The following is a 23,392-nucleotide window of genomic DNA, read 5'->3' on the forward strand; positions in this document are numbered from 1 at the left end:
TACTACAACATATTTATAAAAATTAATTTGGGGGAAAAAAACAAAATAATCATAATTTAACAAAAGCACCTGGAAACACACTCCATCCTACATCCGCTTATACGGTCACTTCTGCTAGATACCGGAAATTTAGCACATAACGATTTCTCCAGTGGTGGATAATGCCAGAAATATCAGGGGGTTTTCCCCCTAGTGGTCGGGGGCATTTTCCTGGTGTTGCTGCTTGATTCCTTTGTGTTGTTACCTTATGTTTGGTTTTTAAAATTCGTTGTGTTGTGCACTACTGGGCCACAGCAGAAAACCTGATTGAACATATTTTAAAAACCCTGAAATTTAAAAAACAACCACAAAAAAAAAAAAAATTTATCACATGAAAGTTGAAGGAAACATCCTGGACTAATCTCAGCTACACACAAATACACACACACACACACACACACACACACACACACACACACACAAGCACACACTGACAGAGAGAGAGAATCTGGAGCTGCAATGATGCAAATGATGATACAAATACAAATAATGTAAATGATACATTCCAGGAAACTGATCTGCCCAGCTGTCTTTTCCACAGTGCAAGCATAATACACTCTGACAGACCTTATAGAAGGACACTGTGTGTGTTTGCAAATGATCACACATAGGAGGCTAAAGTAGGGGCAAAAAAAGAGGGGAGTGTAATATACAGTGAGCTTTTCTGACACCTGTTGGTGAGGGATTTTTGTTAAGCCTGGTATCACCATCACTTTCTTTTAGCAGACCCTGGGAACACACACATACGCCAGATGAGGGTTTTGAAAGAGCTTTCTTTAATTAATCTTGCCGGTTGTAGCCTGAAACATTTCGTAAACCATTTTGCTCTTGTGATGTGAGATGGGCTGGAGATTTAACCTGTAATTCTTCAATCTACTAAATTGTCTTGCTCAAATGGATATAATTGACGAAAAAGGGGAAGTAGTGAAGTGCAGAAGTAACCTGCCTGTTGAAGGTAATGACTGCTAGAACATGAAGTAGCTTATATTGTAGCCACAAGGCTCTGTTATTTCCATAGCACGTATATTCACTGGTTCACTTTACCAACTGTCTAGAACTGGTGTGTGTGTTGTTTATAAATAGCTCTAGGAAAATGCTTGCTGTGATATGACACTGACCTTAAAGGTTTATCAAACACATTAACGCTGTAATGACTGCTTACAGCTTTGTAGCTTTGGTTAAAACCCCAAAACTCTAACAAATATCTCAAATAAACAGTATTCTATGCTGGCTAAATACAGTAGAAATGTGTCTTAGCTGATAATATTGGTATCATGAACCTTCCTGGCCTGAAATGCTGGATTGGGATATCGGTCTGGATACAACATAAATCTTGCATAGGAACATGGTTTGTCTTCAAGCTTGCCAGCATTTATCGTCTAATTTTTAACAAAATAGAATTTGAAAACAAATTAATTTTATTCATTTAATACAATATTTCAACTGAAGCTTCTTAAGAAATAGTATAATAGATTATAAGGAATAATTCCTTTCTCTAAAATCCCTCAGGGATATTTATTAATTACTGTAATTCTCCATGTGATTATAACCTTCAGCTGCCCTTTGCAAATCATTTGACAATAAGTTAGCTACTTTTGCCAAAAAATGGTTGAGAATTACCTGTGAAGTATTTTACCTAGTGCATGTCATGTTTTAGCCTCTGGCTAGGAAGACTTGTTTAATCATGCATCCTTTTTGAACAGCAAATCACAAGGGAGGTAGGGAATAAAATCAGCAGTGAAACGAATGATAATGCTTGTAGCATATGTCTGCTACTAGTGCTCTATTCATGTTTGAAATATGATATGTACTGTATATAGTATAGCTGTATATTGCCCTATCAGTATAACTTTCCTGTGAGGTGAAAATGTCATGTGAATGAAAATGGAAGTCACATGAATGGAAACTAATTTCAACATGGTGGACTGTGTAAATTGTCAGAGACCCTTAAGTAGTCATCTTACATAGTTGTTTGTTGATCTATACATAGTTGATTACAACGGCTGGATATACAGTCCCCTCCGAACCCATTGGAACAGCAAGGCCAATTCAATTGTTTGTGCTATACACCAAGACATTTGGGTTTAAGATCAAAAGATGAATATGAGATGACATCAGAATTTCAGCTTTCATTTCCTCATATTTACATCTAGATGTGTTAAACAACTTAGAACATGGCACCTTTTGTTTGAACCCACCCATTTTTTGAGTGATCAGAAATATCAGACATTGTGACTGATAGGTGTTTCTTGCTGCACAGGTGTGCCCTGTTAAATTGCTTGTTCAAAGAATTAATTCTCTAAATGTCTACTCTTGGTCTGAGCCCTAGGTTTCACCTGTGAAGACTGCATTTTTTGTTAAAAAGGATAAACCAACATGAAGACCAGAGAGCTGTCTATGGGAGAAAAGCAAGCCATTTTGAAGCTGAGAAAAGAAGAAAATCTATCAGAGCCATTGCACAAGCATTGGGCATAGCCAATGCAACAATTTGGAATATTGGAACAAGAAGCAATTTGGAACAAGAAGCACTGGTGTACTGAGTAATAGACACTGAATGGGTCACCCAAGGAAAACAACAACAGCTGATGACAGAAACATTGTGAGAGCCCCTGGTTGATCAGGATGATGAGCATGAAAGTCTCTGCATAACATGGGGTCAAGATGTCATGGGCTGGGACCCAGCACCTTTCCTCTAGGGCTATCGCCCTCACAGTCATGAGGTATTGCAATTGAACTTTTTTGTCGAGAGTTGAGGATTTCCTTGAATGTGGTGGTAGTCCTTCAGAAAAAGGACTTGGTGTGTCTGGTTTTAGTCTTGAGATGTAGGAAGATGGGGGTAGGCCAAGTTTATATGTAACTTCATTGATTCACTGGTAGGCTTTTGAATGGGCAGATGTATCAGTGCGAGAGCTTTCTGCATCCCCGGGTTATGCACGTCTTTAGTGGACAGCCATACTCAAACACTTCTTAGTGAGGAGTCTCCCTCTGGCATCGGTCTGTAAATTCATTGGTCACTTTAGGCTGTATGTGTGAGGTATTGATGTGCCATTTCCCACACCTGTTCGCTCCTTCAAGAACCAGTTGTCATCTGCTGGTGAGTCCGTTGGGTCGTCATTCAATGGGAACAGAGGGGTTGGTAGCCAAGGATACATTGGAATGGGGTTAGCTTAATTGTTGAGTGTTGCAGAAGGTTTTGGGCATATTCTGTCCATGGTAGGAATCGTGCCCAGTCTTCTTGATTGTCAGCACAAAACGTCCTCACACATCACTCCATATCCCTCACTCTGGACGTGAATTGGGGTCAATGGTCACACACAATATACTCTGGAATGCAAAAGTATCTAAAATGTGGTTAAAATAAACTCTGCCACCTCAAAAGCTGATGGAAGCCTGGGAAGGAGTAGTCATAGGAATTTTGAAAAACATGGTCTATGATAATGATAAGTTTACTGTTAACTCAGGTACAGACAGATAAATCCCCTCACCATTTGCACATTACTTTATCTCCCTGAATACAATTTGCATGCATTTACATACCTTCCTGTTTCATGCAAATATGCCCTTCCACCTAGCCAACCCATTGTCTCTGTTGTGTGTCAGGCATGATATATACGCTGCCTTTCTTGCAATAATGAGAGATCTTGCCATTTGAACTTTGTGTGTCTGTGTGTCATTTGGCAAACTCTCCCAAGGCCTCGGTGTGGGAAGTGTGTTGCAGGGCGAGGGCGCCTTCTTTCTTGTGTATAGTTGCAATCAAAATTATTCAATCCCCATTGAAAATCAGGTTTATTGTCAAAATTTACAGACGTTCAGCTGTTTGCAATGAACAAATCAAGCAAAAGCAATTGAAATAGTTCAACACAATGAATGCTTCAAGTGGTTTCAACTGAAAATGCAACTTATAATGATTTCTCCAGTTTCAAAATTATTCAAACCCTTCATGACATCTTTAGTACTTAGTAGCTTTTTGCTGTTATGACCTGCTTCAAACGAGATGCATAGCTTCTGGCAGCATTCCTGAGGAATCTTAGGCCATTCCTCATGAGCAATGGCTTCCAGTTCAGTAATATTCTTGGGTTTGTGTGCTACAACCACCTTCTTCAAATCCCACCAGAGATTTTCTATGGGGTTCAAGTCAGGTGACTGTGATGGCCCTGTAGAATCTTCCAGGAGATGTTTGATGAGAGTTCAATCTCTTTGCAGATTTGATGATCTAATTTGTATGTTCTTATGGTTGGTAAAAATGATGAAAGTGTCAAGAGCCCCTTCTAGCCAATGTCTCCATTCTTCCAGAGATGGTTTGGCTGCCAGTAGTTCTCAGCTACCAATGTTCTAGTTGTGCTCAGCAGGTGATAACTTCTTTGAGAAGAACGCCTCAGGGTGAAGCTAGAGTTTCTCTCTGAATCTCTGTGACAAGACCACTCCTACCTTGGTCTCTGAACCATCCACCACAGCTATGAAAGGTCTGGAGGCTCAGGATGTTTAAGGATTGATCTGAGCTAAAAGTCTCCTTGAGTTAGAATGCTTGGTTAGTTGTGGGGTTCCAATGCAGCACTTTGGGTCCCTACTTGAGCAGGGAGGTTAATGGTGAAGTGATGTTACAGAAACCCATGAGGAAGCTTCTGTAAAAGTTGGTGAACCTACTGTGGTTGGTACAGGCCAGTTGGTTACTGCTGTGACCTTGTCTTAGTCCATGAATACACTGTCTGATCTGATGACATAACCAAGAAATGAGACCTTTGGAAGACATTTGAGACATTTCTCTCACTTTAATGACTTGGCCATTCCAAAACATTAACGTTTTTCTTCTTTAACCATTCTTTGGTAGAATGACTTGTATGCTTAGCGTTGTTGTCTTGCTGTACGATCCACTTTCTCTTGAGATATAGTTCACAGACAGATGTTCTAACATTTTCCTTTAGAATTTGCTGGTATAATTCAGAATTCAGATCCCGTTGTGCAGCAATAACTGCAACTAAATGTTTCCAGTAACTGTTAATCAGTCCTGCACATCGGCTTTGAGGAATTTTAGCCCATTCCTCAGTAAGGAACAACTTCAACTCTGGGGTGTTGGTGGTTTTCCTCAAATTAACTCCTTGCTTCAGATCCTTTCACAACATTTCTTCTGGATTCAGGTCAGGACTTTGACTTAGCCATTCCAAAAAATTAACACTGTTCTTCTTTAACCATTCTTTGGTAGAATGACTTGTGTGCTTAGAGTCATTGCCTTGCTGCATGACCCACTTTCTCTTGAGATTTAGTTCATAGACAGATGTTCTGACATTTTCTTTTAGAATTCGCCGGTATAACTCAGAATTCATAGTTCCATCAATGATGGCAAGCAGTTCTGGCCTAGATGCCGCAAAAAAGGCCTATTACCACCATGTTTCACATATAAGATAAGGATCTTATGCTGGAATGCAGCTTTTTTCCTTTCATGTGCTCCAAACAATACTCTTCTCATTTGAACCAAAAAGATCTATTTTGGTCTCATCTGTCCACAAAACATTTTTCCAATCACCTTCTGGCTTGTACATGTTATCTTTGGCAAACTGCAGTTGGGTAGCAATGCTCTGTTTGGAGTGCAGTGGCTTTCTCCTTGCAACCCTGCCATGCACATCATTGTTGTTCAGTGTTCTCCTGATGGTGGACTCGTGAACTTTAACATTAGCCAATGTGAGAGAGGCCTTCAGTTGCTTAGAAGTTACCCTGGGTTCCTTTCTGACCTCACAGAGAATTATTTGTTTTGCTTTTGGAGTGATCTTTGTTGGTTGACATCTCCTGGGGAAGGTAAAAATTGGCTTGAATTTCCTCCATTTGTACACAATGTGCCTGACTGTGGTTTGGTGGAGTCCAAACTCTTTAGGACCTGCTGATCCATCCTGTTGCCCTACTTCTAGTTGGAGTTCTCATCAATTGGAAGTCACATGCTGCTGCTGAGGATGGCCCCACATGGTGCAGCACATGGTGCAGCCTAAAGATCATTGAGATTACTGAGGATGGTACCACTTAAAAACCATAAAGATTTTTATGGACCTCAATTCATATGAACAGTTATGCTATGATGGCTAGGACTACAATTGCTATGATAGCTTTAGCACTGCAATTGCCACAAAGTGTTTTGCATTCAAGTCTCCATCAGTGAACAGTGGAAATTTCAACAAAACAGACTTCATGTAAAAACTGTAATGATTTTTTCTGGTTACACAATTGCACTATTCGACCATATAGTATTAGGACATTTATAGAAGATATTTATTTATAATTTCACCGGTGTCACCCAGATGAGGATGAGTTCCCTTTTGAGTCTGGTTCCTCTCAAGGTTTCTTCCTCATATAGTCTCAGGGAGTTTTTCTTAGCCACTCTTGCCTCTGGCTTGCTCATTAGGGATAAATTCATACATTTAAAATCTATATCCTGAATTTATATAATTCTTTAAAGCTGCTTTGGGACAATGTCCATTGTTAAAAGCACTATACAAATAAAACTGAATTGAACTGAATTTAGGGTTTGGTTTTATAATCTTTTATAGCCTGATGAGCACGAACAACTCTTTTTCTGAGGTTCTCGGAAATCTCATTTTTCATGCCATGATACACTTCCACAAACATGTGATGTGAATATCAGACTTTCATAGATCCTTGTTTAAAAAAAAATAAAACCAGGTGTGAGTGAACACCTGATTGTCATCCCATTGATTAAAAACATCTGACTCTAATTTCATCTTCAATTTAACTGCTAATCCAAGAGGTTCACATACTTTTGCCACTCACAGATATGTAATAGTGGATTATTGTCTTCAATAAGTAAATGACCATGTATAATATGTTTGTCTCATTTGTTTAATTGGGTTCTCTTTGTCTACTTTTAGTACTTGTCTAAAAATATGGTGATGTTTCAAGTATTTATGCAGAAATATAGAAAAACTTTCAAGCACCACTGTAGGTGCTGTGAGATGGCAGCCCACTGGCTCTGATCTTGCTGAATACTTCCTTAAGTTCCAGAAAATCAGTGGGAATCTTCACTTTAGCAGTTTCCAGGTTCTCATCTAGCTGCTACACACCTAGATGGAACCAGGAGACAGTGGAAGAGACACTGAGATGACCATCATGTTATTTCCCTTTCTGTCCATGAGATTTGGGGGTTTTGTGCTTGCATCCATAGTAATTCTATGATTTTAGTAATTCTGATTTTCTTTCAGTTTAGCTTCCCATCAGTTTTTTTTAGCAATGAGTCTAGACAAATGGACAGATCAATCAAGGAATCCAGGGATGCCTGATCACCCTGACATGCCAGCTCTGTGAGGCTGTTGACATTTAATCCCTGATGATACACATCTTTGAGTGCCAACTCATTCCAGCCACTACCAGTGGCTAATGTGTGGAAGTTAAGCACAAACTCTACAGATCTCAGATTACTGTGCTTCAGGATAAGAAGTCTCTTTCCAATCTCCTAGCCCTCTGGGGAGTGAGTGAGTGAGTGATTGAGTGAACATCCATTGAAAGAGCTGGAGGAATCAGTCATAGGATGATAGGTGCTCACCTCCTTGATTCCAGAATATGGTGGCCCAGATTAGCACTTTATCTGTCAGCAGATGTATTGAGTGATTTTGGTTTGCTTGGATGCTCCTTCTTGGCTTGAAAAGTACAAAGAGAACTATAGCATGAAGCTCTTTCATCCAGTGGGATCACTTGCATACTGCTCTGGGCATGCTATAAGTGAAGACGCAGATACAGAGGGTGCCACAGAGGAATTTAGCATAGAATTCATCATGGAGTGGAGCTGTGCTAGCTGTGAGTGGATCATGGCTATCTACTGTTGCTGTTCACCAATGAGGCAACCCTGAACCACCACGGGTTGATGCCAATGCAGATTACTTGCAAAGGTTAGGCAATCAACACACAACATAATCTAGGCAAAACTATGGGGAAAGTCTAGAAAACCAGAAACACCCTGATTAAAGCCCCAGTTTCAGCTGAAGAAAAACAGCCTCAAAGTATGATGAGGCCACCACCATGCTTCCCTATGGGGATGGTGCTCTTTTAATGATGTGCTGTGTGTTTTTTTTTTGTACCAAACATGTCTTTTGGTATTATGGCCAAAAAGTTTAACTTTTGTCTCATTAGACCATTACACATTATTCCACATGGTTTTAGGAGACTGGATGTATTTTTTAAATTAATTTTTTGGTTAAAAAGGCTTCCTTCATGCCACCCTACCCCATAGCCCAGAGATGATGGGTTAGGGTTAGTGTTAAGAATTTGGGAGATTGTTGTCACATGTAGAGACCAACCAGTACTTGCCAGAAATTGCTGCAATTCTTTTAATGTTGCTACTTGGCAGCCTTCCTGACCAGCAAAGCAGACCGTACCTGCTTTGTAAGCTCTTTGCAGTCCACAGCTTTTCCAGTTGCATGTTAACAAGATGTCAGGAAAATCCTATAGGAACAGCTGTGCTTATTTTGGGTAATCAGTCACTTTAATTGATGGCAGGCATATATTAAGTATTTAACATGAGTTTAAATGTGATTAGATGTTTTATTTTAATTTATTTGGTTACAAATAAAAGATCAATACACATACAACTGTCATGATTTCCCCTCGGGCTAGCGTTGTAGCATGCAGCGTGCTTGGAAACCTGAAGTGCGAGCTTGATGCACGCTTTTGGGTTTTCACGCTTTTGGGTGACATTGACTTTGTTTACTTTCGACATGTACATTTGTTATGGTTTATGTCCTGTCTCCGTGCCCTGTATTGTCATTGGTTGTTTCCCGTATGTGTCATCACTAGGCTCAGCTGTTTTGTGTTCACCCTTAATTACGTTTGTCATTTAAACCCGTCGTGTCTCTTTGCACTTTGCAAAGTATTGTGTTATCACCGTTTGTACCAAGTTCCTCATTTTGTTTCATAGTCTTTGATCTTGTTTCTTGTTTCTCATTACGTGCTTTTGCCTTGCATAGTTTATGCCTGTTTGACAATTGCCTGAGCCATTGCCTGTTTTTGACCACGCTATTGTCTCATGATTTGGATTTGTCTTCCTGCATCTCTTTAATAAAAGATCTTATCTGCATTTGCATCCGTCCTAACCTCCATTACGTGTAATTATGTGACAGAATACTTCGCCTCACCATGGATGCAGCAGGAAGAAGGAGGAGACATCATGCTAGGGAAACCAAGGAAACTGTGCTAGCCTTGGATTCGATCCAGTTTCCTCAATGGACTGCCATTGAGTTTCGAGATCCTTATGATGGATTTTTTGGCTATCCTGGGTATTTTCTTGTGGACTGCCAGTTTTATTTTGTTAGCCTAGCAGACCCCAAGCCGGAGGAGAAGCAATGGCTCAGGTTCATGTGGTCCCAGTTCTTTGGACCCACCCGCCAGTGGGTGTGGCTCCTAGTGGCCAAGGGAGTCAGGGAACTTGGGAATGTAACCCAGTTTGTGGGAATATTTGTGACGGCATTCGGGAGTCCAGAATCTAAGGCTGACCTGGAACATCTTTTGGGGGGGTCAGCCTGGCAGATAAACCTGCCCTGCCATTCACCACCTATTATATGCAGTTAAAGAGGGTGGCCCGCACACCAGAGCTCCAACCTGAGACCCACGAGGTGGTCTCGTCTGCCGAGCTCCAGCTGGAGGTCAACTTGGCGACCTCATCTCCAGAGTTCCAACCTGAGACTCACGAGGTGGTCTCACCTGCCGAGCTCCAGTCGGAGGTCAACATGGTGACTTCCTCCCCAGAGTTCTAGCATGAGACCTATAAGGTGGTCTCACCGGCTGAACACTCGTCTGAGGTCAATGTGGTGACCTCAGCTTAGGAGCCCCAGTTGGAGCTCAACATGGCGACCTCCCCCTCAGACCTCCAGCACGAGACCCATGAGGTGGTCTCATCTCCAGAGCTCCAGCATAAAGTTCCTGTCTGAGGTTGACAAGATGGCCTCCAAAGCCATGTTCCTGTCCGAGGTCAATGAGACGTCCTCTCAAGCCAAATTCCTGTCTGAGGTCGAAGAGACTGCCTTTCAAGCTATGTTCCTGTCCAAGGTTGAAGAGATGACCTCTCAAGCCAAGTTCCTATCCAAGGTAGAAGAGACGGTCTCCCAAGCCATGTTCCTGTCCGAGGTCAAAGAGACGGCCTCCCAAGCCACGTTCCTGACCAAGGTCGACGAGGCTACCTCCCATGCCAAGTTCCAGTCTGAGATCGACGAGGTGACCTCCCACGCCAAGTTCCAGTCCAAGGTCGCTAACACAGACAACCAAGTTCTGCTCATGCCTGCGTCTGCTGGCACGGCCAACCAAGTTCTGCTCACACCCGAGTCTGCTGACACGGCCAACAAAGTTCTGCTCACGCCCGAGTCTGCTGGCATGGCCAACCAAGTTATCACTATTATTCACTATGTGTCTTTGATACCAGTTAATACCAAGCGTTTGTATTTTGCTATTTTATTTATCTGTTTTTTATTCTTGCCTTGCATAGTTTGTTTTTTGCCAATCACCTGAACATTGTTTCCTGTTCCTGATTTTTGCTCAGCTTTTTTTTTGCTGTATTGGATTTGTTATAAGCATTTCTAATAAAGCTTTTGTGTACCTGCACATGCGTCCGTTCCTGCCACCTGACAAAATACTTCACTTGCTCATGGATGCAGCAGGTAGCCTCTAGTGGTGTCAGGCATTGGCTGTCCAGGACTGCCTTTTTAGAGAACACCAGCATATAGCCATTCTCAGCACACAGCTAGCACAGCTCCAAACCATGACGACTTCCATGCTAGCTCCTTTGGCAGTACCCTTTCTATCTGCTCCTCCTCTCATTGCATGCTGTGACAAATATGCAAGTAATCCCAACAAGTGTAAAGGCTTCATGCTCCAGTGTTCATCATAACGTCTCCAGCCTAGCAGGGGTTTCTGAGTGAACCAAAGTTGCTCAGTTCATCAACCTGCTAACAGATAAAGCACTAACCTGGGCCAGACTGGAGAGAGACTCCTAACCCTCAAGCAGGGCAATCTAAGCACTGCAGGGTTTGGGGTCAACTTCAGCATATTAGCTGCTGCTTGTGGCTGGAAAGAGCCAGCCCTCAAAGCCGCTTATCATCAAAGGTTGAATGCTAACATCCTCACTGAGCTGGAATGGCAAGATGATCAGGTATCCCTCAATACTCTCACTGACCTGTCCATTCGTCTGGACCTCCTACTGAAGGACCAAGGGTAGACTAAAGTGGACTTGAATCCAGCCCAGGAATTCCACATCACAGAGCCCATGCAACTAGTTCAAGCCAGACTAACCACCATGGAATGTCAAAGGCATCAGAATGAGACCTTATCGTGGCAGCCCCAAGCACCAAGTGGCACACTGCTCCTCAAACCACCTGTAAAGGTTACACAGCAGATCTTTGAGTGAGCTCCATCCACATCTCCATGTCCACTGTGCTATAGAGCTATTGGCAAGTGCCGCAGGCCAAAGACAGCTTTTCAAGAGCAGCACCTCATACCAAACGTGAAGCACGGTGGTGGAATTGTTATGGTTTGGGGTTGCTTCACTGCCACAGGGACTGGACAACTTGCATTCATTGATTCAACTATGAATTCTGTATTATATCAAACGGTGTTTGAAGATAATGTGAGGCCATGTGTTCAAAAGTTGAAGTTGAACCAAAAGTGAACCTTTCAACAAGATCATATATAATGATCTTAAGCACACTAGTACATCCACCAAGGAATGGCTCAAAAAGAAGAAATGGAGCGTTATGGAATGGCCTAGTCAAATGCCTGATTTGAATCCCGTTGAAATGTTCTGGGATTTGAAACGGGTAGTACATGCAAAAAAAAAACCCTCAAACATCTTGCAACTGAAAGAATATTGCATGAAAGAGTGGTCAAAAATTCCAGCAAGCCTGGTGGACAATTATGCAAAATGCCTACAAGAAATTATTTCTGCTAAATAATTTCAGGGGCAATACTAGCTTCTGAGGCCTAGGGTGTACTTACTTTTTCCTCAGAAGAATATCACATCTATTGATATTCTTGTTGAACAAATGATTGAAAAAGCTAATTTTCATTGTGGTTTTGCTCAAGTATTTCAACTTCATTAATAGGCTGTTTAAAAAATTACCTTCCAAAAGGTCTGCTCATTGGCAAACTCTAATCTTGCAAAGGCTTTTTCCTGAAACGCCTATGATGCAGCTCAAATTTGTACAATCTCTTTCTGATTGTAGATACTTGCACTTTGACACCAACAGTTGCAAGACTTGCTAGTAGATCCTGTGGTGAAACTTTTGGGGTTCTTGGAGATTTCTTTTTGCATCAGACAGTTGCATCAGACAATTTGTGCAACCTCTTTCTGATTGTAGATGCATGCACTAACAGTTGCATGACTTACTAGCAGATCCTGTGATGAAATTTTTTTTAGAGACTTCTTTTTGCATCAGACGGCCTGCTCTTGGGCTGAATTTTCCAGGATGGCTCGTCCTGGATAAATTGGCAGTCGTTTGAAATCTGTGCCATTTGTAGATTATTTTCCTTACAGTAGAATGATGTATTTCAAATAATTTGGAGATCTTTTTAAATCCCTTGCCAGACTCATAACCATCCACAATCCTTTTTACTAAAGGCCTTAGTTCCGTAAGGCCTTGGCATGATGACACCACACACCTCAATAGCAAAGGAAACACCAGACACTAGATATGAGCGTGGTATAAATAAGACTGGTTCCACCTGCACTCCCTAAGCAGGTTCTAATCACTGGCACCCAATCTTGAACACCTGATTCTAATTTTATGGATTTGAAGGTGTGATACATGTAGGGGTGTACTTACTTTTTCCATGTGACTGATCTGTTTTTGTTTTAAATTGTGAAAATTACTAGAAAATGTCAATTTTTTGTGTCACTTGACAGAGTGTATCAACTTTATTAATAGGCACTGTTTCAAAGAGGATCAAATGTGTGCTTGTCCAAATATGTCAAAAAAGCCAACAGTTTCCATGGGGTGTACTTATTTTTTCACATGACGGTATATGGAACTGCTTCCCTTTTATTTGTCGATGATTTAATTGCTGACAAAAGCAGCCAGATGAATTCTGATGTGTGTGGGGCTATATTATCTGCTCAGATTCAGCCAAATGCTTCAAAACTTATTGGACAGCGCTTCACTGTCCAGATGGAAAATGACCCAAAGCATACTTTGAAAGTAACCCAAGACCTTTTTAAGGCAGGGAGATGGAATGTTCTGCAATGGCCAAGTCAATCACCTGACCTGAATCCAGTAGAGCATGCATTTCAAAACCGAAGGCAAAATGCCCCAAGAACAAGCAGGAACTGAAGACAGCTGCAGTAAAGGCCTGGCAGAGCATCACCAGGGATAACCAACACATATATAAAAAGTGCTGTAATTCCTACACTGTTCACCCAATTTGAATGTAAATACACTTGAATTAGTTGAATTATATACAAATTATTTATTAATTTGAACTCCAATAGACTGTGGTAGACAGCTAAAATAACAATAACTTGTTTAATTAATAATAAATCTATTAGAGTCAGAGAAAATGTAATAAAATAAGAAGGAATCTGGAGCAGTGAAGAGTTTCAGTTCATGAAACTGCATGCTACTATTCTTTAACTGCCATAAAAAATTTCAACTACATAAACAAATCCCCTACAGATCTACTTCATTATAATTTCCTTTCTCTTATTTCCAGAGCATCTAAAGGACAATCACTTGACATCACTTAAAGGCACAGAGCACCTCCACAGCAAGCAGCTCTCAGGTGGTGCTGTGTTGTGTGCCAACGAGTCCGGGCACCGCAAAACAAGCCACATTGCTGTGCCTTGTCGCCCCTTGTCGGTAGGAGGGGCAAGGAGCTCACGGGAGATTCTGGCTATGCAGCCCTCAGATATGGACAAAAAGAGAGAGGCCTTCCTGGAGCACCTGAAGCAGAAATACCCTCACCATGCCTCAGTCATCATGGGCCACCAGGAGAGACTTCGAGAGCAGGTCAGAGCCCAGAACACAGATACCCACCACCTTATACCATATTTCTTATGGTAAGATCCTCTATGGATGAGCACTGCTGGTAATGCCTATAATAGGGCAAAATCTACAATACATTTCAGAAATTAGGCTAGTTATAGGAACCTCTATATTCATATATGACAGTGACATGGCCAGAAATTCATTTCAGTGGGTGTAAGGAATATATTAAATCCAATGCCTGCAGGTTCTGTACAGTTATATTGATAAGTGTGATCTGCACATGTATTTTGGGTGGATAGTAGTAGAAGTGGTGGTGGTTTTCAGAATTTGTCATTTAATTATTTAAGGCAAAATCCAAAGTCTGGCCCCAGGGCCAAATGTGTCCCATAGACAGATGATAACTGGCCAGTGGATTTTCTCTTAGAATGTATGATTTTTTTCTCTTAGAATGTATGAGGTGGCCTGCAGGCCAATATGTTGCAGTATTTCCTTTCACCCGACAGTGGCAGCAGACTGTGTTAACACCGTTAGCTAAAATGCAAGAGGCTTTTTTTCTCTGACTACACCTGCAAATTAATATACCATTTACTGGGGTCATGGGTGATTGGTGGGCATGATATACGGTCATGGGGAAAAGAAAGTACACCTTCCTTCAAATCTATGTTTTATTTATCATGGCCTAGTTAACAATTGTGTAGCATTCAGCAGCTTTTATAAACAAACAACATCAGGTGACAAAAAAGACAGGGTTAGAGTTAGATTTCAATATGTAGTAATTTTTTTCAAAAAGTAAATCAACATTCAGAAACCAGGTGGGAAATTTTAAGTACACCCTTCCTACATCCACAGTCAAGAGAGTCACAGTTAAGAGAGTAATGAGCAGCCATGTGTTAATAATGAAATGCACAAGATTAATGAATCATCAATAAGTGTGAATACCTTTATAAAAGAAGAACATTTGGCAGTTTGGTGTTCTGGAGCACTCAGATGACCACTCAGGAGTGGGTGTCCCAGCAAAATTCAGTCCAAGGTCAGACTGTTTAATGCTCAGAGATATAAAGGAAAAAACCCAAGCGCTACATCGTGTGACCTACAGGCCTCTATAAACAAATTAAATGTTTATGTTCATGATAGCAAAATCAGGTCTCTGAAAGCATATTAAATGTTTATTTTTCAGAAAAAAAGCCCCTTCTCTCCATAAAGAATATGGAGCATGACTTTTACAAAATTACATGTAAACAAACTACATATGTGCTGGAACAATACAGTGCCCTCCATTGGTAAATATGAGCAAAGAAGGTTGTGAAAATTTGTCTTTAATGTCTAACCTTTTGGCAAGGCCAAACACAACATCTAACCATAAACACCTCATACCAACTGTCGAACATGGTGGTAGAGGGTGATGAATGCCCTCAAACATCAATGAACAATGAACTCAAGCATTATCGTAAAGAAGACTGGGCCAAAATTTCTTCAAAATTGATGCTAGAGACTGATAAACTCCTACAGAAAACGTATACTTCAAATTATTGTTGTTAAAGGTGTTTCTACAGGTTACAGAATTATAGGGTATATTTATTTTGTCCCACCTGGTTTCTATATCTTGGTTGACTTGGTTTTTTTGTTGGTTTTTTTTGGGGTGGGGGGTCCTCAACATCATATAGCCACTGCTGGAATAGGGTCAAATATGTAGAAGATGCTGGAAAAGCAAAGAATGCACAGGATGTGCAGGATTTTTCTTGAAGAACAGTGGGCAGTTTAACTGCTAAGGACAAACATGGGACTCATGAACAATTATCACAAAACATAAAAACAGTCATTGATCATCCAGGTACAACACACAGTATTAAGAATAGGGCTGCATGATTATGGTCAACATTTTAATCACGATTATTTATCACAATTATTCATTGATTTTAGGGACAACACATTTTTTTTGCACTTTCACATTTAAAGAAACAGACCACTGCTTTCACCTCCATGTTGTGCTACATTCCTGCTAATGTACAAATCTTTGCCTCAAATTAAACTGGTCTTTAAAGTGCATCATCTCGTAGAAGCAAAATATAGGATAAGTAAAAATAAAAATGCCATCAACCAAATGAAAATATGAAATTCAATATAACAATAGGCAACCAAATGAAAACAATCAAGGCGTATGCAGAAAAGGCAATAACAGTGTTTACAGGAGGAGAGATGCAGCCAAATCACCCAATAGAGAGGTGCAAGGATGATGTCATTTTGTACCGGAACCGGAATTTGGTATCACACTGGTTCCCTCGACAAAAATACAATAGGAATTTCCCATAGGCTTTTTGATTATCGCAAAAAATAATCTCTGTGATCAACAAAAGTTTACAATACTAACACGTTTTGTCCATCAAGATAATTTTCACAAATGAACACAAACAAGTTTGAAGCCTAAGTACAATCACCAGAAATAAAAAGCTAACAGTACGCTATAAATGAACTACACCACGGTCACGCGACTTCAACGTCACCATCACCAAGCTTCCAACAACTTTTCCAAACTTGATTTAAAACATTTTCCATAATACGGAATTACTTTGTGGGTGAATCTTCATCAATGTTTTTTTTTGGGGAATTGTGCACAGCACACCTGAACCAGTTTATCTGCAAAGACTTGTGCCTGTTTGGCGTGACAACGTTTAACGTCCCCGACAACGTCATTTTAACTCGTTTCCGGGTTTCGGCATACAAAATGATGTCATCCCTGCGCCACTCTATAGTGACTGGCTGTAAGCTTATGAAGCGCTTGATTTGATATGCAGCGGAGTTTTCTATGATGGAGGACAAACTTTAAACGTCAATTTCACAGTTGATCATATTCATGTAATCGTGGGCAGTCAAAATTGTAATCAAGATCAATATTTGATTAATTGTGCAGCCCTAATTAAGAATCAAGGGTATGTAAAATGAACTGGTTCATTTGTGTAAATTCCGTTATTATTGTGTCTTGTGGACTACATGTAAACATCTGTTATGTGAAATAGCTTATTTATGGCAGTACGAAATAAAAAACAAAATACAATTTTAATGATCCACTTATTTTTTAATTTATAAAAATAATAATAACATTTTGCAGATTCTGCAAGGGGTATGTAAATTTATGAGCACAACTGTATACCATACTAGTTACGATATAATAAATAATAAAAATGTGTCCCAAAAGTCTTCATACACAGGGGACTATGTTTGCCTTCATCAGTGGACGTTGGTTGGGGCACAACACTTCCAGTGTTTTTGAATTTGTTAATAAGTTTGGCAACAGTGTCATGTGTGATATGCTTCCCATATTTCCTGTTAAAGTCCATCACAACCTTGTGAGAGCTTCCCAATCCAGCCATGAGAATTAATTCAATGTCTTCTTTTGTCAAAGACATTCATAAAGGCTATCTCTCTCTCTCTCTCTCTCTCTATATATATATATGTATGTGTGTGTGTGTGTGTGTGTGTGTGTGTATATATATATATATGTATATATGTATATATATATATGTGTATATATATATATATATATATATATATATATATATATATATATATATATATATATATACACACACACACACACACATACATACATACATAAACTAAGTATGAAAAATTTTGGAAGACATTTTGCTAAAAAGTGTTTATTTCCCCTATGTATGGAGAATTTTGGGATACCCTGTGTATAGATACTGTGTATAGATATCTCTATATCTCTAATGAGCTACTGGTCTAATATATGGCACACTGGAACCCATGGGCTACAGCCCCCCCAGTGTCCAGAGAATGGGGACGCATGCACCCAATCCAAGACCTGCTGGCATGTTGTGGTGAGGACATATAACTTGCCTAGGGGACCGCTTCCTGGGTCTGGCTCCTGCTGTAAACCTTCTCTGATGTGAGACTCTATAGCCCAGTTGAGTGGAGCCACAATTCAAGGGGCTGGAATTATCAGTGGCCATTGGGCTTACTATTCGTTGAATATATGACAGGATGAAGTGAAACCTGCCAAAAAACAAAATCCACCTCATTTGGTGGAGATTGAGATGCTTGGCCTCTTGGATATATACCAGGTTCTTGTGATCGGTCCAGACCACAAATAGGTGCTTAGCCCCCTCCAGACAATGCTTCCATTCTTCAAGGCCCATCTTAACATTAAGGAGCTCTCAGTCCCCAATACCACAATTTTACTCTGTTGGGGTAAGCCTGTGTGAATAGAATGCACAGGGGTGGAGCTTGCGTGAAGGGACCAATTGCTGCAAGAGAACCACTCCCACACCTACATCAGATTCATCAAACTCTATGATGAAAGGTTCCTTGGATTGGGCAATTGGATGACCAGGGAGCTTGTAAGCCTCCTCTTGAGCTCTTCAAATGCCTCCTGAGCCTCAGTGGTCCAACAAAAATGACCTGGGTTCTTCTGGGTCAGTGTGGTTAGAGGGGCTGAAGTTTTGGACAAATCTACAGAATTTGTTAGGAAACCCCAGGAAGTGCTGGACCAGTCTGAGGGAGGTGGGGTGGAGCCAGTCTGCTCTGATTCTAGTTGGATCCATGCTCAGCATCCCTTGGAGATGATGAATCCCTTGAAGGACAGCATCAAAGACCGTGGGAGCGTTTATTAGCCCAAAGGACATGACCTGATATCTGTAGTGCCCCAAAGGTGTAATAAACTCCATCTTCCATTCACCCCGTTGCCATATGTGTATCAGATTGTAGCTGCTAAAAAACTGCTTGCTGCAGGGCCTTGAATGTGGTGATCATGACTGGCAGGTTATGGTGGTCTATGATGGTTATGCCATTGAAACCATGATAGTTTATGCAGGCCACAGCAGAGTCAGTAAAGTCAATAAAGGCCTGAAGAGCTGCCTGCTGCCTTTGTGGAACCGAAATGGATGGAATTTAGCCAGGCTTGTTGAAATTAGACTAACTTATGGAGTGAACTCGCTTCATGGAATACCCCCTGGTCATCATAAAAAAAAAAATCCTCAAATTTGAGCTGGATAGGAATTATCAGATCTTAGCTCCACCCACTCTGTGATAGCCCCATGCCCCCAAACCTCTCTGAATCTTGAGTTTAAAATTTGGTGTGAATCCATGGAGATAGGTATAAACGGAGGTCGGAGCCAGCTCCAAATGGGTGGGACTTTAACTCCAAGTGGGCTGTACAAACCTCCAGAAGACTTTGATTGGTTACTGTAGTGTCTGTCATGTAAATTAAGCTGTAGGACATTTACACCGAAGCATTTTACCCAGGATTGTACAGTTTCTCATGCATGCTGAATTCCCAGATTATTTATAATCAACAAAAGGAAGTGTATTGTATTTGTTAAATTACTTTTTTTTAAATCCGTTTTATAATTTGCTTGCTGTGTATCCAACAGGTTATGCTGGTAAGGGCAGAAGAGGCAAGCCCCAGGGCATTTACACCGAAGCATTTTACTCAGGATTGTAGTTTCTCATGCATGCAATCCAACTGTGCTAATGAGTAATGTCACTGTATATGTAGGGAAAATACATGGCACCTTTTATCACTATAGACTATAAATATATGTCAAATTTTGTTTTTATTTCTGAGTAACATATATTTTGTAGTAGATTGTGTTTACCTAAAAACAAAAATCACTGAGCAATAAAAAAAAAATGTTGGTTATAATGTAGTTACTCATTTACCTCACAGAGTGCAGTTATATCTCGTAATGTTGTAAAACTACAAGAAAAAGTGTTGTTAGTTTTAAATCGGTGTTTTTGTCATCATCTATCAACACGCTCCTTTGCACTTGGAGTGACTGGGCATTTCCGCATACTTGCCATCACTTCTGGATTTTCGACTAAATCCCGCCCATTTCTGAAGTCCCGCCGACATGCGGCGTAAGTACCTCCCACTTGGAGGTAAGTACCGCCCACTTGGAGGTCTCCGGGCTGCAGCAATACATACTTGAATCCATACAACCGTCCATGAGTTATAGTTGTTTGAGTAAATCAGACTCCTACTCACAAGACTTGAATGGCATGTGGTGACCCTACTGTTTACAAATCTCAACATGTTCTTGATTATTGAGGACCAAATTGTACTGAGTATGCTGACATCATTTTTGTGAAAATAGGACATGTTTCGCAAAAAGTTTAGCAAATTACCAAAATAAATATAAAAAAGCGGGTATAGCTAAATGGCGCTTGAGACTTTTTTGTTGTTGTTGTTAAGGAGAACCTAAGAAATGAATGGAAAAGATCATTTTCACTGGAGGACTGTAGGGGCAGAACGGTAAACACTTCGCTATATCGCCACCATTAGGTCGATCGGGCTCATCTCTGTTCCCTGAGCAGCGGAAGGGAGTAAAAAAAAAAATATTGGGCACTTCAGATTTTGGGCGAGTTTCAGCTTGTGGTAACCCTGCACACATGCGCGCGCTCTGTAGGTCCTCGCGAATTTTCCGGGAACAAGAATGAGAGCGACGGCATGGCGCATTACTCTACACACGCGTCTGCAGCGGAAAAAAGTTTACAGTCTTACTGAGGAATTATTGTCAAGGTTGTGAGAAAAAGTAAAGGTATAGTGAACATTGTTACTTTTGTGTCTCTTTAATGTGCTGTTCGCGCTTTGCCTGGCTGGTAAGCGGAGAGGAGGCGGATATTTGTAGCTTTTGTTGTAGCTGTTGTTGATAAAGCAACCCGAGAGCCACACGACGCGGGAGACGAGATTCACCAAGCCACGGCATGTTCCCGTGCGGAAGATAACCTGAATACAACCGCATTACAATCATGTCAGAAATAACACGGCGGAACGTAAAGACATGCAACTTGTTGCTAAGGGTCCAAGTTTGATGAAAACGAACTTTTGGCTAACTTTACCGAGCTCTGCCGTATTAAATAATATGTCCGAATAGTGCGTTACTAGTGGCACAATATGGTCTCGCACTAATTTTAACACAATATTTGTAGCTTGCGGGTGTCTTCGGCCTGGGACGTGTCCTGAAAGCTCCCAGCTCCAGTGTTCAGTGAGCGGCGTCTGTTTAGAATGCCCTGTCCTGCGCATTTCCGGTAGTTAGATGCACGCGAGCTACGCCACGCAGATATCTTGTATCTTTTTTTTTTTTGTCTGTCTAACAACAACAAAAAAAAAACAGGGGCAAAACGAAAGGTTTCAAAGAAATATATCGCATAATGTTTTTTGCATGCATTTGCTAATTGATGTCCTATTTGTAGCAAAATAAAAAGTGTTTCACATTAGGTATTACGAACACTAATGTAATTTGACCTGTATAATCAAATTGAATGTAGGAACTTTCACTGAATGAGTGCTCAATGTTTCCGATGTCCCCCACAGTCCAGCACATAGGCCTACAGTGATCTGGATTTCACACACATGCGACAAAATATAGAATTTTCAAGATATGAGTGGTCACAGCAATGTATGCTTAATGTCATATCCTGGCCACCAAAATGAAAGCAAATCATGAAATGAAAAATTAACCCCTTGACATTTATATATATATATATATATATATATATATATATATATATATATATATATAATATAAAGTATTTGCACCATCCGGATTTCTTCACAGGTGCATCTCGAAAAATTTGAATATCATGGAAAAGTTCATTTTTCCCCCCCGTAATTTAATTTAAAAAGTGGAACTTTAATAATATTATAGATTCATTACACATAAAGTGAAATATTCCAAGCCTTTTTTGTTTTAATCTTGATGATTACGGCTTACAGCTCACAGAAATAAAAAATCCAGTATCTCAAAATATTAGAATAAAGAATTTATAATATAAAAATGTCGACCTGAGAAGAGTTGTAATCAGCTAATTAACTCAAGACACCTGCAAAGTTGTTCATGTCATCTGCTCATTGCAAACAGCTGCAAAGTCTGTAAATTTTGACAATAAACCTGATTTGCAATGGAGGTTGAATCATTCTGTACACACACATCAATATAAAATAAAATAAAAAAACATTTGTTTCAGCATTTTTGGGGAGAAATAATTGTATCTTATCACTTCAAGCTAATTTTCTTATGAGATTATTTGATTAATTGACCAGCTAATCAAATAATGGAATACTCAATTACAAAAGTAATTGATAGTTTCAGCCACAAGTTCACAGAGGATGATGACCTATAGCCTATGATAAAAAAAAAAGCCATTAAGTCCAGTTCTTAATATCCTTGCATTCTTCATATTTTTGCATTTAGAGCGCTGTAATTTTAGCAGTTTGGGACATACAGCCCCAATTTCATGGTAAGTATACTGTCAGTCCCTGGAATTGGTGATCATGGTGTTGTGTCTCGACTTGCATTTATGACTCATGAGTGTAACAAATCCAAGATATAAAGATGAGCAAAATAGTATGTAGTCTTTCGCTACTATTAAATACTAAGGAACATGTTGATAATTCACTGCTTGTCCAGTTTGTGTACACAAAATGCAGCCAGCACCTCAGCTGTACTGATTTAAAGTTGACTGAAATTCAGATGTATACATTTTAGTATTTTTAGAGTAACCACTCTTCTTTCCTTCTTTTCAGGTGGCATACCAGTTAAATGCCATACATTTGCATCAGTTATTAAGCTCAAGCTGTGATTTCATGGCAGTTGACACGTGCAGTGACAACTGCCGCTGTTGGATTTCGGTACATAAGGATCTCGGTTTAAAATCATTGCAAAAGCATGGTTGCAAACACCCATCAGCACTCTTCCACTCTTCTTGCCTATGTTCTGTGGGGTTTCTTTATTGTTTCTGGGAGTCTGTTAACATTGTGTGAATAGATATGTTAGAATGCTTGAGGGTTATTTTGGGGTCATGCACTCTCCTTGTAAGCACCTGTAGGTATAAACCAGTCTTATGTTTGGCTGCACAATTCTCATGCATGGGTGCATTTCAGACTGGCCTGTGATGCTCAGTTAAGCATGCTGTGTTTGCTACTTTTAGGCAGAAAAAAGTAAAGAAAAGAGCATGCAAGGAAGAAAGAACAAATATATTTGACCTCAGTCTCAGAGTTTGAAAGTAGGGCTGGAATAAGATGAAGAATTCATATCATAACCCAGTGTCATGTTTTTTGGCATCACATTTGTTTGCTGTGGCCTCAACAACTCTTAATGACATGCGAAGCATTTTCAGTGTGTTGAATTGACTCCAGGGCTTTGGGGTTGACAATTAGTTTTCAATGCCTAGAATCAGTGAATCGACTTTTTTAGGATCAACTTTGATGTGAACAGAAAGTAGAGTGGTGACCCGATGACATGACGCACAAAATACTCACCATCGATTTTAATAGGAACAGTTGTACACCTGCTCATTTATGCAGTTATCCAATCAGCCAATCATGTGGCAGCAGCAAAATGTATAAAATCATGCAGATACGGGTCAAA

The 23,392-nt window shown here is 40.3% G+C and overlaps 1 protein-coding gene across 2 annotated transcripts in view; it reads left to right on the forward strand.

Annotated features, from left to right (window-relative positions):
• Positions 1 to 509: 509 nt before the first annotated feature.
• Positions 510 to 23,392, forward strand: part of si:ch211-285f17.1 (sickle tail protein) — a 107,336-nt gene continuing 84,453 nt past the window's right edge. The window contains exons 1-2 of one of the 2 annotated variants that reach the window (XM_053621843.1): positions 510 to 994; positions 13,726 to 14,021. In XM_053621843.1, the coding sequence (XP_053477818.1) occupies positions 934 to 994; positions 13,726 to 14,021 (357 nt within the window). In that variant the 5' untranslated portion in view covers positions 510 to 933. The remainder of the gene's footprint in view (positions 995 to 13,725; positions 14,022 to 23,392) is intronic. The other variant, XM_053621852.1, reaches the window with a different exon arrangement.

Source organism: Ictalurus furcatus, chromosome 1 (assembly GCF_023375685.1).
Source record: "Ictalurus furcatus strain D&B chromosome 1, Billie_1.0, whole genome shotgun sequence".
Classification (NCBI taxonomy): domain Eukaryota; kingdom Metazoa; phylum Chordata; class Actinopteri; order Siluriformes; family Ictaluridae; genus Ictalurus; species Ictalurus furcatus.